The following is a 15,916-nucleotide window of genomic DNA, read 5'->3' as shown; positions in this document are numbered from 1 at the left end:
ATAAAGAAAATTTTAACAGATAAAATCGTGAGAAAAGTGTAAAAAATAACTGTAATTATTCTTTACAAAGTTGATTACAATATTACAATCAATCAAACTTCAATTACCATGGAGACGACTGTCCAATCATAATCTCGCATTAAAATGATTCAAACCCTTGAATATATTGCAAGATGGCGGACACTTTGAGGCAGCAAAATGTTAATTTTGAAGAAATATACAGTTTTTAATGTGTTTCTTGCTTTTTTATATACAAAATGCCGTTTATTATGATGTGTGGCTTTCCTGCTTCAGGAAAAACAACCAGATGTCATGATTTGGAGAAATATTTTTCACTGAAACGTGGTAGAGTTGTTAAAGTCGTTAATGATGACTTGCTTGAGTTGGATAAAAACTTAGTGTACTCATGTGAGTGAGCAAGTACTTAAAAAACTTTCGAAATTTATTAGAATACTCATAGTATAAACATCTGGGTTATTTTTTATAGCTTCGAGCAACGAAAAGTCAGCCAGATGTTCCCTAAAGTCCGCCGTTGAAAGGTTTTCTGTTTTCAAATCACCCTTTCTGGATATTTAAAGTCAACGTCGCTAGAACTGTTTTTTTGGAATTATTTTTCAAGGTTTATGTCGAGAGATGTTGTCGTGATTCTAGACTCGTTAAATTATATCAAAGGTACATCAATTTATGTGTTTGCGAGCGACTTCACGTGTTTATTTATAGATGATTGTACATGGTAAACGGGAAGATCTTATCGATGTCATTAATATTCAGATTGCTAGATACTAAACATCCAATCTCTCTTTAATGTTTCAGGTTACAGATATGAATTATATTGCTCGGCAAAGGCGCACAAAACACCACATTGTGTGGTAAGTATATGGACATGGCAGGGGATTTTTGAGATGATGTTGAGATGTTTATGATAAAATGTACTGAAAAATCCAAATGTACTGTCTTAGCAGGTTGTAGGTTTATGTTATTTATTGTTATTAGTATAACAGGATGCAGAGAGGATGTGTTTTAATTACCATTTGGCATTCAGTGCAAGAGAAATAGAAAACATCGTGACTGATTTGTGTTATTGATTTATTTAATTATGTATTTTTAAGGTGTATTGCGAAAGCTCCAAAGAAAAATGTGTTGAGTGGAATAAACAACGAGAAAATAAATATGAAGATAAATTGTAAGTTTTATTTATAGCATTCATATAAGTTTTTCACAAAGCACACGAGAGTTTCTATTTTTGTTTTCTTGCTGTAGAATGGATGAATTAATGATGCGGTTTGAGCCACCCGATTCAAAAAATCGTTGGGATTCTCCACTTTTTACAGTTCAGGTAATTTGGTCCATCAATTTTTGTCTGGATTATAGTTTAATGTGAACGTGATTAGGTCATGTTCTTAGCACACATCTTCTGGAAAAAATAAGTATCTACTTGCATAAAATCCTTTGCGTGTGCCTCCCATTTTATCCCAAGTGTTTCTTATCAAAATTACAGGGTGAAAATTTCTTCATTTACATTGGAAATTAAAGTTTAAAAAAACTTTATGAAAAAAGTTGAAGAGGACAAAATTGAAGCTTTCAATGCAGCAATCATTGCTAAATGAAACACAATTTGCATTTCTTACATAGACAACCTCCTGGATCAGAGTTTATGTTATTCTGTCATGAAACTGAACCCAAAATTTCTTTAAATATTTAAGTAGACATTTATGATGGAAGATTACTTCATTTGAGTTTCAATTTTGTGGCTCTTTACTAAATTTACTCAAATGAATCAACCATAGCAATGGGAATATGTATTCACAATATTGTTATTCTTGTTAAGGTTAAGGATGTTTTACCAATGGATGCAATATATGACGCTGTCATTAACAGAATTCCTCCGCCACCAAACCAAGCCACTGAATGTGTAAGGACTGTTGGAGGGTGAACGAAATCTTTCCTGTTTTGTCATGCTTGACATCTTGTGAAATTTATTTGCTTACTTTGTCAAGCAACCGTTGTCAGCGACAAGTTTCCTCTCTGATTTGGACAAGAAGACGCAAGATGTCATAAATGTAAGCCACGTGATTCGTGACAAGTTGTACGTGTAAGACACGTGATTTGTGACAAGTTGTACGTGTAAGACACGTGATTCGTGACAAGTTGTACGTGTAAGCCACGTGATTCGTGATTGTGTGATTTGTCTTTGATTTTTCCGTTTTCAATTTCCCTTGTTTTAGAAGATACTTACTGCGCAGAAGACTAATTTACCAGGAGAGGTCATAATCATTCCAGGAGCTAGCAATAAGGTTCGTCATTATTTACAGCATTCAAACGACAAATCTCTTTACCATGTTGTGTGAAAATTTTGAACTAAATAATACGTAATATGTGGCTCCAAAATGAAAACTGTCAATTTTTTTTTCGTTACAATTTCGTCAATATAATAATAACAGTTTAACGTCTGTGTTTTGGAAAATCTTCTTTTTTTGTTTAATTCAGTTTTATTTTTAAATTTTCATAAAACGTTTTGCGTGTTAAAAGATGTCTTTATTTCATAACATGTTGTGCATTCTCCTTCCGTTTGTTAAAAATATTCTTTTTTATTGCATTCAACCTTAAATGAAGATATGATCACCGTTGAGTCACCTGAATTTTTCAGGTTCATGAGACAATTGCTTAAATTGTCCAGCAAAAGTGCGAAGATCATATCTTCATTTAATTTCAAACACCGCACTGCATTTAACATTCTTTCGCATTCAACCTTAATAATGATAACTTAAAAACACATCTTTCTAATTTATTTAATACCACAGTCGTATGACAAGATCCATTAAATATTTTCGTCTCAATTGTTCATATATTGTCTTTGAAGGTGTGTTTTCAACGTCACGTGAACATGTCAGAGTTACGTCGATTACGTAAACAATTCATTACTTATTCCAAGATGCATCCAGTTGAAGATACCAATAAAGTCACCAACATGTTTATAGATTATCTAAACAGCACTGTAACATGAACAAAGATAAGTATACATTATCACGTGTAAGAAAAGTACTTTGTCACGTGGTTCACGTGCGCAATTACCTCGCAAACATTCCGGAAGTTTTACTCGGGAGAAAATTTACGCACTGAAATGTCATCCAATGAATTGACTCCGTCGTGTGTGTTTGAGGGTCTCGTTATGGCTTTTTATGTTTGTACATGTCAATATTATAAAATGATTGGAAAATTTTGTGATTAACAATTTTTATGGATGAAGTGGTTTTAGACTTTTTGAAATTTTGAGAATTATTTTGAAGAAAATACAATTATGCTTGTCAATTTTAATTATTCAGTTCATATTGGCTCAGTGTTTGTCAAATTATGTTATATATCTGTTTATGTTTTGCTCAAACTATTTTGCTATCATAAAATAGTTATAAATTTCTGATGGACTAAGTTTCATAAATCAAATTGAATTTTTTATGAAAATGTGTCGTCGAAGGAGTTTTTGTAATTCAGTATTTGAATCATCCATTGTAATTAAGTGCGCATTGGAAAAAATCATTAACTTTTACGGCTTTAGTTCAATCATATTCTTGCCAACCACAATATTTTACAGAGCGTATTTCAAGTTTGACGCTGCAATAAACAACTATAGTTTTGAGACATAAATAGATGTGTTTTTAGTCATATAAAACAACTATATTATTATGTAACTCGATCACTTTTAAAGAACTCCATAAATTGTCTTTGATGATGACGAAAAAAACATAAAAAATATGAAACTTAACGTTACAATTAAAAAACACATGTATTTCGTCTTTTTTCATCGACTTCAAAACATTGATCAAGATGAGTTATGATTGATTTGTTTGTGTTCTCATAAATCTACTTAAAAATATTGATTTTGAATTATTAGTATTGACGAAGAATGCATTTGTATGGATGTAGACTTCATTCGTACCTGACATGTGTAGGAGTTTTATTTTAACTATATGTTATCTCATTGCACCTGCCTAGTTTGCAAGTGTTTGAATTATTGTCATGACAACTCATATTTGTTGTTCTCTTTCTTGAAAGATGGCCTGCAAAAGGTACCTCTAGGCAAAGCTATAGAAACTTTCAAAGTTCAAACGATTTTATTAGACGTTAGTGAAATACCGTTCAGGGATTTTCGCATATGATCTTAAAATCTTTCATAGATTGACAGGATATTGTTTTTGCAATTTTGCTTTCAATCGAAATTGTTTTTTGTATCAAGTGATTTTTATAACTTGAAATCCTATCTATCATTCCCCACCCGCCCCCAGCCCTCAGTGCATTTGAAATTGGTACATTAATTAAAAGAATAGGATATTGTTTGCGTTGTGAAATATTTTCCGCTACTTAGCTAATACTTTGAAAAAATTGTTTGCGGGATCTGATTAATAAGATTGTACTATTTTAAACTATTGTGCGTCATCGACAACAACGCGTGTTTCTTGTATAAATTTTTTATTTATGGGATATCTCATCGTATTAATACATCTACTGTGCTTTTGGCTGTTTAGAACAACGAGAAAAACGTTTCACATCCCAAAAACGAAAAACTGAAAAATTTCGACCAAGTTTTTCGTTATATGTGTATCATGATTAACTTTAAATAACGACTTTTTTTTTGATACAGGCGTAAATATTTAAAGCCATTATTCATTTTACATATGTACGTTCCTCTGCCATGGTTCCGTACCGGTGTTAAAGCATTCTCTTAAGCATTCTCTAAGTATTTTTTTAACTATCTATCTACACGAATGGTTACATTCTTTTAAAAAAATTGAGTTGTACTAAATTTTTCCAGATGTAGATATCTTGCAGACGTCCATTTGCTATCGGTTTATGATTCATAGCAGGTTTTTTCTCAAGCAGCGGACATCGCCTTGACAACACAGGTAATTAAAAAGCAGTTTAAACGTAAAGAAGATTAAAATATTTAATGTCGTATTTTTGAGCTGTATGCCTGCCGTGTCTGATGTTAAACATCGTCAATACATAAAAAACACTGGGTTATTTTATTACTATACTTCTGAAGTATTAATTTTTGTTTCATTTCGAAACATTTTAGTTCCATCAGGCCGAGGTATACTACTTTCTCATCCCTGCGTCACAGAACTGGCTAAAACCGACGGTCACTTCAAGAATGTCAAAACCGATTGAGATTTTTTCAATGGCTGAATTTCGTGGTTGGAGTTTTTAGATAAAAAAAAATGGGATCCGGTAGCTCGAAGAAGCTTTCTCCGCCGTCATCTGCGAACTGCGCTTTAAAGAACCAAAAGAAAAATAAAACGTTTCTTTTAAAGACTTTGGAAGGGCACACTGGCGCTATAAATGCGATCTGTATGTCAAATGACCAACAGAAGATTATAACCGTTTCAGAAGATCATACTGGAAGAGTCTGGGATATTAAAATGGAGGAATGTATAGGCGTTCTGGAGGGACACACAAGTTACATAACAAACTGTTGTGTATCCGACGATTATATTTTTACGGCATCTGCCGACTGCAATATTCGGCAATGGGACTTAAAAACCTACGAATGTGTTCGAATATTCGAAGGACATTCATCGACAGTGAACAAGATTATTTACTCACAAGGCTTGCTGTTTTCAGGTTCTTACGATCGAACAGCACGCTGTTGGGACGTCCAAACGGGAGACTTACTGCGTACATTTGAGGGTCACAGGCGAAGTCTCTTCCCTATATTACTCGTAAGCAACTCCAAAAGACGGCAAACGCACATCGATATAGACAGCAACGATGGTCTCTTAATAACCGGATCGGCAGATTTTACAGCAAAATCATGGGGTATAAACTCGAACAAGTGTTTGGTTACGTTCAAAAAACATACAGGAGCCGTTTTGTGTTTGGCTATCGACTCCAACAACAAGACTTTGTTTACAGGGTCTACTGATATGATTATATGCATGTGGGATCTTCTTTCTGGTCGACATCTTCGAAGTTTGAAGGGACATTATGCTACAGTTCTCAATTTACAGGTATTTTTTCTGTTTCAATAGAGTAACAGCCATTACAGTCGAGCTGTTACAGTCTTTGCGTTTATGTGAAGTGGCGGTTATTCATAATAAATAATGCTACGTCACAACTATACAGAACATTTCTTGTTGCGAGCAACAATTATTTTCCTCAAAATACATGAGTTAGTTATGAATTGTATTTTTGCCCTTACAAATGTTTTCCTTCTCAACAAGAAGTGCACTTAATAATTTTATTGTCATGTGTGTGTGTACTGTTTGATATTTGCAACGTTTGACGACCGTAAACAGATGTATGAAATAACTGTTGTAGGATATTGCAAGAACTGTTAAACTTAGATTTTATCTATTGTGTTGTTTCGACATACAGTACGTAAAGGGTTACTCTCAGCTTCCTCAAGGATAGAGTATGCAAATATCATAGAACTTTGATATTTGATAGATGATTAATAGGTGCATCGATATTTTTTACTGTACATAATGTTCAATAATTTCTGACTAATTGTTATAGGTTCACAACAAACAGCTCTTTTCGTCAAGTTCAGACAAAACTGTACGTTCTTGGTTGGTAGAGTTTGGAGACTGCACAAGGACTTTTAAAGGGCACACTCACACAATTGGATGTTTGCTCGTTGAAGAGGGTATAGGTGGGTTTATTTTAAGATAATAACATCCGACGATGCCTGTAGAGTTTCATAGCAACATTAAACTATAAATTTAAGATGTTGTTCACATTGTTAGTTTGGAAGATGCTATCGTAGGCAATCTTAACATTGTCAGTTAAAGTTTTAAACATTTGTTATCGTGTGGGACATTTTATTTCATGAAGATTGCTTGAAAGATACCTAAACGTAAAAGAGTTCAACTATTTGAACAATTGTGCTTAATCCAACAGCACAGTTTTTTCGAATTCAGAAATTTGTATCGTTTATGTCCGTTTCACCTTTATTAGTGATCACTGGCTCAGGTGATGGGACTGCCAGAGTTTATAACACGAAATCTGGTTCGTGTAAAAGAGTTTTCAAGGGACATTTACATGGAGTAAATGCAATCGTGGTTTGTAAATTATTCAATAATCACTAAATGTCTTCTGACGAAGACGCTATATAGTCTTCATCAGGAGAGGTTTAATGTTGTAACTTGACTTTTTTATACGTATTCTCGAATTTCAACATCAGATCATTCCTGATGAAGACGTTACACTGGAGTATATAAGAACTCAAGATTCAACATCAAATTACTCCTGATGAAGACACCAGAATTGAGTATATAAAAACTCAAGTTTTGGCATCAAGACACAAGAGTGGAGTATGTAAGAACTGAGGAATTAAAAAACCATTTTCTTCCTTTCTTACTTAGTTGTGCAAAAGAAAATTGTTCACGGGGTCCCATGACAATACGCTCAGAATATGGGATGCATCAAAGCTTAGAGATGACGAAGACGACGAGGATGAACTTATTGAGGTCGTGACGTCAAACAGAAATTCGTCACAGTTGACCATTTCTTGATCTCTGATTTGCTGACTTTCCTTCATGGCTTCAAAATTCATATATTACTTTCTTTTGAAAAAGAAATTCTTTCCTATGATGGGGTAAATCATACACAAAAATCGAACTGCAAGCAGAAGGCCTTGTTGAAGGACATATGAAGTCAACATACTTTAGTATCGTCAGCAAAGAACGTGCATTGGTGAAGGACATATGAAGTCAACATACTTTAGTATTGTCAACAAAGAACGTACATTGTTGAAGGACATATGAAGTCAACATACTTTAGTATCGTCAACAAAGAACGTACATTGGTGAAGGACATATGAAGTCAACATACTTTAGTATCGTCAACAAAGAACGTACATTGGTGAAGGACATATGAAGTCAACATACTTTGGTATCGTCAACAAAGAACGTACGTTGGCGAAGGACATATGAAGTCAACATACTTTGGTATCGTCAACAAAGAACGTACATTGGTGAAGGACATATGAAGTCAACATACTTTAGTATCGTCAACAAAGAACGTACATTGGTGAAGGACATATGAAGTCAACATACTTTAGTATCGTCAACAAAGAACGTACATTGTTGAAGGACATATGAAGTCAACATACTTTGGTATCGTCAACAAAGAACGTACATTGTTGAAGGACATATGAAGTCAACATACTTTGGTATCGTCAACAAAGAACGTACATTGGTGAAGGACATATGAAGTCAACATACTTTAGTATCGTCAACAAAGAACGTACATTGTTGAAGGACATATGAAGTCAACATACTTTGGTATCGTCAACAAAGAACGTACATTGGTGAAGGACATATGAAGTCAACATACTTTAGTATCGTCAACAAAGAACGTACATTGTTGAAGGACATATGAAGTCAACATACTTTGGTATCGTCAACAAAGAACGTACGCTCGATTTTTTCTGAGAAAGAATGATTTATTTCTAATTTGTAGTAAGCACACTAGAAAACTTTTAGGAGTTTCTGTGTATTTCCTGTGTACTGCAGTCAATCTTGGATTAGAATTACCGTGGCTGCTTTAACAATTTTCTAAAGGTTGTATCTAATTTAGTGTTCCAAAGCTGGGCTAATTGACTCTTACAAGAATCTTTCGAGGGCATTACACAAAGTTGTTTTTCTATCTTAATGGGGTTTGTCGAGCAACACAATTTATGATGTTGCATCGTTTGTCTATTTTGAGAAGAAACGTCATCAAAAGTTACCGTTTATTTTTTAACAACTGTGGAAAATAGCCACTTTTTTATAAACTTGCTGTTGCCACTCACAGAATTTGCATTGAACAGGCATTGTATAATAACATAAGACGTTTTTTCTTTTCTGTATGCTGGTTTTGAACAGTATATTTGTTTACTGCAGGCTCTGTGATGATAAAAAAAAACGAGGCTATAGGTTTTTGCATGACAATTTTCGGCTCTTCTTGGCTGCTAGTTTTCCTTTTATTTCAGAAATATTAAACTGTTGCACTGCTTTATTAGCGACTGTTGTCACGTCTCGAATATTTAACTTTTAAAGTACAGTTTTAAGTGTTGGTTTCATTGTTACTATTGTTAATATCAGAAAGTTTAAGCAAGTCTAAACGCCTAATCGTATAACCCTTACTGCAGTAAAAGAAAGCACTTTTACTCTGCGATATTTTATGAAAGTGCAAGTGTCTTTTAGTGTCAAAGACCTATCTATAGTTATAAGATGGTCTGGTGGTCGTTTTAACCTGCTTATACTTGTTTATGTAGTATATATTGACGCCTAATGGCAGTCTTGACGTTGATCAATAATGCGTTTCTATTTCATTTGTTTCTGAACACCTAATGTAAAAAATGATTTAATGTTATTTTATCTTTTAGGTGTGTAATGTGTAGTTTATTCTAACCCTACAAAATGCAATGAAACTGGGAACTTTTGGAGTAACCCACCAAACTTGTTTCAACATTACATGAAACAAACCGTATTTATGAGCCATAATATAAAGTATGTTCCTAGTCGTGAAAAAACTGATGAATTAGCCAACCTGATAATTAGAAATATACAATATTGCCTAATTATATGAATCGTATACATTTAAACTAGTCACCACGGCACTGCCAGCACTTTCAGTGGTTGACCCTCCACCCTCACCATGGACGGTGATCTCATCAATTCATCTGGAGTAACGTGCTTGGTCGTTACCAGTTCTCCAAACGGTAAAGCAAGCCAACGCTGCGCAGTCACTGTGCGCATTACGCACGCCATGTTGCTAAAACTAGCACGTGTGATGTGAATATGGAATAATGGCAAATGGACAATAGAGTTTGCTGTTGTAAATTTGAAAATGATGGTCGATTTTTCGCCCTGATCACTCCAGATGGTCGTCTTAAGGTTTGGGATTGTAATAATGGTAAACTAAAACACGATGTTACCCCAAAAAAGAGCTTACAGAGCTCTCCTCTTACATGTCTTTCGTGGAGAGTCAGCGAAAAAATTCAAACGGTAAGAAATATGAGCTATTGGTTGGACGTTATGGACAAATTGAAATTCTTCACCTTTACATTTCACCAATAGCCTTTACAAATATAATTTAAAATTAATTTAATATCACTATTTTACCGAACAGAATTTCTATCGTTATCCTTGTCTACCAAAGTACCACTGTACCACAAGCCTTCCCTTACTGTTTTCAATAATGCAATTGTCTTCTACATTGACATAATTTTATGAACTTAATAATCTCACTATCATCTGTATGAAGTGAGTATAAAATAGCGCATATTCACAATGTGGTTTTAAAGTTGATTTTTATGTTTTTCAGTGAACCTTGATTTGTCATGTGTATGTATTAAGGAATTCATTTTAAATATTTTGGCAGAAACGTCGTAAGAGAAAAGCCAATGAAAATATCTCTCTATTGGAATCATCTTGTGAGATTGCAGTTGGAAGTAAATGTGGGAACATTTTACTGTTCAATGTTTTGACTGGTGAATTTACAAATAATCTGGTAAGACTGTCGAAGTGGTTGTCAGATATCTGCCTTCGAGGAAAAAACCAAGTCATTTGAATGTTTGTTTTTTTATAGAAAGAAGGACACGTGGACAGAGTGAATGATGTTAAATTTCATAGAACTTCAAATTTTATTTATTCTTGTTCAAGCGATCGTTACATTGCCGAATGGGATATGGAAACAGAGGAAATTAAATGGTTTGTTTTACTTGTCATGTTTTGTGTATCATGATCAATTATCTGTACAATTTCTCTTAGGAAATGAATTATAAAATCACGGTATCTCTTTGTAGCAAGTGGAAAGGTGACAAATTAAGTGTTCATTCCCTACAAGTAAGCCCTAAAGGAGATTGTTTGTTATCTGCTGGTCGTGATATTCGTTTATGGGACTTGGGAACTAAAGAAATTCTTCAAGTATGTCTAATGATTGTGTTTCCTATGTGTTATATTAAATGATGGCCATCTTTACGAGAGGAATGAAATGAAGATAGTGAAACATAAAAAACATAATTTTGGCCAACCATGGCTCATGTTTTTGTGGTTCTATTTTATAATAATTGTTGAATCATTTCAATAGAAATTTACTGGTCATGCAACGTCCGTATCTCAACTTTTGTTCACTCAACTTAAAAATGATCAAATGTCCAGCTCATGCGAAACAGATGGTTTTTATTTTCTGTCATCTGCTGAACAAGATAGATTTATTAATGCTTGGTAAGAATCTTGTCGTGAAAAATCAATTATTTGTTATCATTCAAAAATTTAAATTCAAGCTATTTTTATGGGAGAGTATTTATTATATTTTTACAGGAAAGTCGATTTGAAATCTGCTGATAGGAGCTCTGTTGTTTCATTTGCAATATCCGATGATGCTGTCTCTATTGAACTCTCTCGATTTAGTGGAAAATCAAAAGTATGCAATAAGCTCATACATGTAATCTGTTAACCTATCATTATCTCACTTTTTGTTGTTTTTTCTATTCCAGACCTTGTGCTTAGTTGTTGTATCATTAGATGGTCAACTTCAATTATTCAAACCAACACTTAATGGGTATAAATATACCTTTTTTAACTACTTTATTTTCTAAAGAATTTACAAAAGATTTATCAAGTAAGCTTTCAATCTTGCTCTGTAGACCTGTGAAAAAACCAGTTAATCCACAAACAACATTACAACTAGCTACACCAGCAACAAAGGTGATATTTTTCAATAGATCGTAAATCAATTCCTAATGACTTTTTCAAATTTTTACTTGGAATGTTTTATCATTTTCAGGAAACCACACCTGAGCCAATTCCTGTTATATCTGCTCAATTTGTTGATAGTTCAGAGCCTTCACTGCTCATTGCTTATGGATCTGTGGCAAAACCAGTTTTTGAAACCATTGTATGTATACTATTGTTGTACCAGTAGCTTAGGATTAAATGTCTGTTATACTATGAGTATATTCACCAAAATACAGAGTTGTAAATTAGTTGATATAAGTGTGGGTCAAACTTCTATGTATACATTGCTGAAAATTACTCTGTCATAAAGATGTAGTATCATTCATTTATATTGTTAACATTTTAAGATTTAGATATTTCTTGTTTTGTAGAACTATGAAACCTTGGATGACAATGTTTGTCTGGTGCGGGATTACCGGCCTGGCTTACTTCTTAGAGAGGAAAATAACAATCAAAGATCTGGCACAAACAAAGCTGTTGTGAAGAATGATCTTTTAACAACTGTTAGTGTTGAGAATATGGCTCTTGCTCGGCCATCATGTGGAGAAAGTGGTAGTAGTACTCATATAAATGAAGAATCAACAAGAAATACAAACAAAGAGGTTTGTGTCAACGAGTACAACACATAAGTATCTGTGCATCGCATAAAATGACAAGCAAAATCTCTTCAGTGAAGATGACCGTTCAACTTCATTTTAGCTCTGTGAAATTTAGTTTTTGACTAATACATAGAAATTGAATGTTTGTAGATGTAGACTTTGCAGGTTGTTGAAGACCCGAGGACTGCTAATTTTGGTGTTAAATGATGTTTTGTTGACATCTTCAGCAGTGCTCATCACTTGACTGTGAGGTGGACGAATACTGAGATTCTCAAAATGTCAGTCAACATCAACACAAAAAGTCCTCGGGATTTCACTTCTAACCAGGATGGTGTACATACCTACATTTTTAAATAAGCATTGCACATAACAACACTCGCAGGTTCAAATCTTTCAATTTATATATACATTGCACCAAAAAACATAAAAAGATAATTTTTTAAACAATAAAGTTTCTTGTTTACGTTGTAAGTTCTGAAAATGTTACCATACATCGCATGACTATAGATAGTATCTTGGGGAAGATTTTGTCCTGACTTTGGTGTACTTGATATAAATAGATCACGTCAATATGACATTATCATGTTCATAATTACTATAAAAAACTATTGGTTGGCATCATGTCTGGTTCTGCAAATTTTGTGTTAAAATTCTCCCAAATAATAACTATATGTAACTTTGACTTAATTGGAAAAAATTTTGCAAAATAACTGTTGTACAGTTTTAAAGATTGTTGCCTATATGTATATATAGTTTTGATGATTTTCGTTCTTAGCCGTCGATGGAAGATCGTTTAAAAACAATGAATTTAACACCGTCAACGTCCGAGGGAACAACGTACGTTTCATTACCATAAATTTGATGTAAAAATTGTCTTTAATAATACTGAAATCAATTTTTTTAAAAGCACTTCTACAAGAGGCTCAACTCCAAAAGTTGGTTCTCTAACTCAGATGCTCGTTCAAGCTTTAAATAGTCAAGATAAAAAACTGCTCGAGGTTTGTTATATCTGATTTTTTATCTTTTCTTTATCAATTATTTGCGTTTATGTTAGACATGATTTGTTTTTGATTGGTAGGACGTTCTGAATGGCAGCACAAAACCTAAAGTTATTCAAAGTACTTTACGACGTTTACCTGTGAATTATGTTATTCCGTTTTTGACAGAGGTTCGTTTTGTTTGTTGTTTTTATCGTGAAATCGTTTTGTTAAGATTTGACTTTACTTCTTCGGATATTTTTTTGTTCTTTACAGCTAGTACAACGTATACAATCCTCGCCGTCGAGGTAACATTTCGTGGAATCGTTTTCATTTTTAATGCAAAAGAACGGGACACATGATGAATTTATATAGAAAATGATAGGAATTGCCGTCAGATGAAAAAATGCTGACTCTTTTATATTCTGATGTTCTGTAATGCCACATTCATTGTGATATCATATTATTTTCAATATGTTTGTGTTCATCTCATTTTTTTCATAATTTGTGAAATGTATTTTTACAGAGGCAGTCATCTGGTACCGTGGATTAAAAATATAATGAGCATACATATGGCATATTTGATGACCGTAAGTAGTTTGTATTTCGTATCTATAATATAGCATCTTGCAGCATGATTGGAGATTAGCATTAATACTTATTTCAGGTACCGAATCTTGTTGATTCACTTGGTGGTTTATATCAACTTTTTGAATCACGAGTTGGTATTCACAGTCGTCTATGTAAGCTACAAGGTCGCTTGGATTTAATGTTGTCTCAGGTAATTTTTTATAATATGACGACTTTTTATATATAGTGAGTTGTACCAGCAAAATCTTTCCCAACTTACGTATGTATCTTTAGTCACGTGACGTTTTTAAGGTTTGTTTATGAAAACTTACTATTTTGACAATACGTAGTTGATATTTAATGTCTGTAGTTAAAAGATTGTCCTAGAAAGCTTGATGATGTGCGCTTACACAAGAGTTCCCTTCGGAACTTTGAATTTCGTTCATTTTCAATTAACACGTTAAAAGCATGTGTCGTTTATTCGTTGTGTATTTTTACGTATATACAATATTATTTAGTTCTGTCTTTGGTAAAATACTTGGGATCATATTTTTAAGGTTGCAGCTCAAACAGACGAAGTTATTGAGAAAGATCAATTGAATGAACCAATGATGATCTACAAAGAAGATGGTATACCTTCAAAGATTGTATAGTTTAGTTTAAAGTATCATTTTCTTTCTGGCGATATTTCTGTGTTTCATATTTCTCCATTACATTCTTCCCACATAATGTAGTGTTTCCCTCACACTAGCAGATTTCATGGTTCATGTAAAAACCAATTATCTTTAACCGATTTGTAAATTTGAAGCTGTGGAGATGATGTTTTTTGATAGGAAGAGACTGAAACACCATTCAAAGTGTTTTTGATTTTTCAATTCATTTTTCTAACTGATCCAACAGCAGCCTAAAATTTTAAACGTACTTGTATTATACAATCTTAACGTCTAAAAATCAATTTGTGAACAAATGTAATTAAAAATCATAAATACTCGTATTCTTTCTTTATTTTATAAGATTTCCCCACACCTACAGATTTTATGGTAGTTTAAACACCGCCATTTTTAACTGAGATTTTATTTTTTTAATTGAAGCTGTGGAGATGATGATCTTTGATAGGGTTTCTGAAACACAATAATTCAAAGTGTTTTTGATGTTTCATTTTTAAACTGATCCAACAGCAGCTTGCTATTTCGAACACTTCTATTATTTTGATAGATGTTTAAAATTTGTATTTTACAAAATTTATAAATTTTTAAGCTGTATTACAAAAAATACGTAATTACTAGCGAAATAATTTGAAATATTTTTAACAACACATTAAAAATATAATAACACATTTTATCATTCATTTTTTGTCATTGACGTGCTTGGCTATCTATTGAAGGAAAAAAAGTATTGCTAAGCTGATGGTGATGATGATTTTTGATAGGGTTAGGATATCTGAAACACGATAATTCAAAGTGTTTTGATGTTTCATTTCTAACTGAACCAGCAGCTGCTTGAAATTTTGAACAGACTTATATTTTACTATCTTAGCGTCAAAGATTTAATTTGTGAACTTATGTATTTTTAGATTCTGATCAAATGTCAGATTTTGAAGCGGAGAGTGATGGCTCCGTTGAATCAATGGTGAGTTATAAACTATTGTACAATTTGAAACCAAAGTCAAATATGTAGAGGTTTCCCTTCTATCTTTACGTATTCTTAAAATGTGTGTAGACAGACTGTTTAGGATTAAACGGTGTAGAAATCTCCAAATTAGCTGGATTTTTACTTCTCTGGGTACGTAAATAGCTTTTTTCATTTTGCAACATTGTCCACAGGCAGACGTTGTTTCTTCAAGTTCCGGAGATGAATCAGAAGAGGATGCAAGCACATCGGAGGATGACGGAAGAAAATCAGAGTTGTAAATCAAAAATAGCGAAGTTAATATAATCACGTGATACGAACGTTTATAATCTGTAAAAAAATTTTAACAAAATTATGACGAAGGTAAAATTCGTTATTTTCAGTATGAACAAATGTTTGGAAGAAAGCGTTGCGTTTCCCT

At 33.2% G+C, this 15,916-nt stretch overlaps 3 protein-coding genes and 1 long non-coding RNA gene across 5 annotated transcripts; 3 read left to right on the top strand and 1 right to left on the bottom strand.

Annotated features, from left to right (window-relative positions):
• Positions 1 to 165: 165 nt before the first annotated feature.
• LOC124452857 (protein KTI12 homolog) lies at positions 166 to 3,246 on the top strand. Of its 2 annotated transcripts, none has more exons than XM_047003485.1 (10): positions 166 to 408; positions 488 to 539; positions 620 to 672; positions 814 to 869; positions 1,110 to 1,183; positions 1,261 to 1,336; positions 1,829 to 1,912; positions 1,998 to 2,060; positions 2,226 to 2,294; positions 2,933 to 3,246. In XM_047003485.1, exons 1-10 carry the CDS (start codon positions 258 to 260, stop codon positions 3,002 to 3,004), a joined length of 750 nt encoding a protein of 249 aa, XP_046859441.1. In that variant the 5' UTR covers positions 166 to 257; the 3' UTR covers positions 3,005 to 3,246. The 2 variants fall into 2 exon arrangements, with proteins under 2 accessions (XP_046859441.1, XP_046859440.1); XM_047003484.1 differs by having other exon boundaries at positions 2,861 to 3,246.
• On the bottom strand, positions 1,170 to 1,920 carry LOC124452858. Its single transcript, XR_006950898.1, has 2 exons — positions 1,845 to 1,920; positions 1,170 to 1,414 (listed from the first exon to the last, which is right to left on the bottom strand). It is a non-coding gene; the product is annotated as an uncharacterized LOC124452858 (long non-coding RNA).
• A 393-nt stretch (positions 3,247 to 3,639) lies between the features above and the next one.
• LOC124452856 (WD repeat-containing protein 86-like) lies at positions 3,640 to 8,994 on the top strand. The gene is made up of 5 exons (XM_047003483.1): positions 3,640 to 4,898; positions 5,072 to 6,002; positions 6,511 to 6,646; positions 6,952 to 7,055; positions 7,359 to 8,994. Exons 2-5 carry the CDS (start codon positions 5,214 to 5,216, stop codon positions 7,506 to 7,508), a joined length of 1,179 nt encoding a protein of 392 aa, XP_046859439.1. The 5' UTR covers positions 3,640 to 4,898; positions 5,072 to 5,213; the 3' UTR covers positions 7,509 to 8,994.
• A 731-nt stretch (positions 8,995 to 9,725) lies between these two features.
• Positions 9,726 to 15,871, top strand: LOC124452784 (WD repeat-containing protein 43-like). Its single transcript, XM_047003395.1, has 19 exons — positions 9,726 to 9,986; positions 10,363 to 10,491; positions 10,570 to 10,691; positions 10,787 to 10,907; positions 11,071 to 11,207; positions 11,304 to 11,406; positions 11,480 to 11,544; positions 11,630 to 11,690; positions 11,770 to 11,880; positions 12,092 to 12,322; positions 13,095 to 13,156; positions 13,227 to 13,317; positions 13,398 to 13,487; positions 13,573 to 13,604; positions 13,823 to 13,886; positions 13,964 to 14,077; positions 14,424 to 14,496; positions 15,440 to 15,495; positions 15,690 to 15,871. The coding sequence occupies exons 1-19, from the start codon at positions 9,795 to 9,797 to the stop codon at positions 15,774 to 15,776; spliced, it is 1,941 nt and encodes a 646-aa protein (XP_046859351.1). The 5' UTR covers positions 9,726 to 9,794; the 3' UTR covers positions 15,777 to 15,871.
• The last annotated feature ends 45 nt before the right edge of the window (positions 15,872 to 15,916 follow it).

The sequence above is a fragment of the Xenia sp. Carnegie-2017 genome, unplaced genomic scaffold, assembly GCF_021976095.1.
Source record: "Xenia sp. Carnegie-2017 unplaced genomic scaffold, XeniaSp_v1 HiC_scaffold_25, whole genome shotgun sequence".
NCBI lineage: Eukaryota > Metazoa > Cnidaria > Anthozoa > Malacalcyonacea > Xeniidae > Xenia > Xenia sp. Carnegie-2017.
This window is presented reverse-complemented; position numbering and strand designations above follow the sequence as displayed.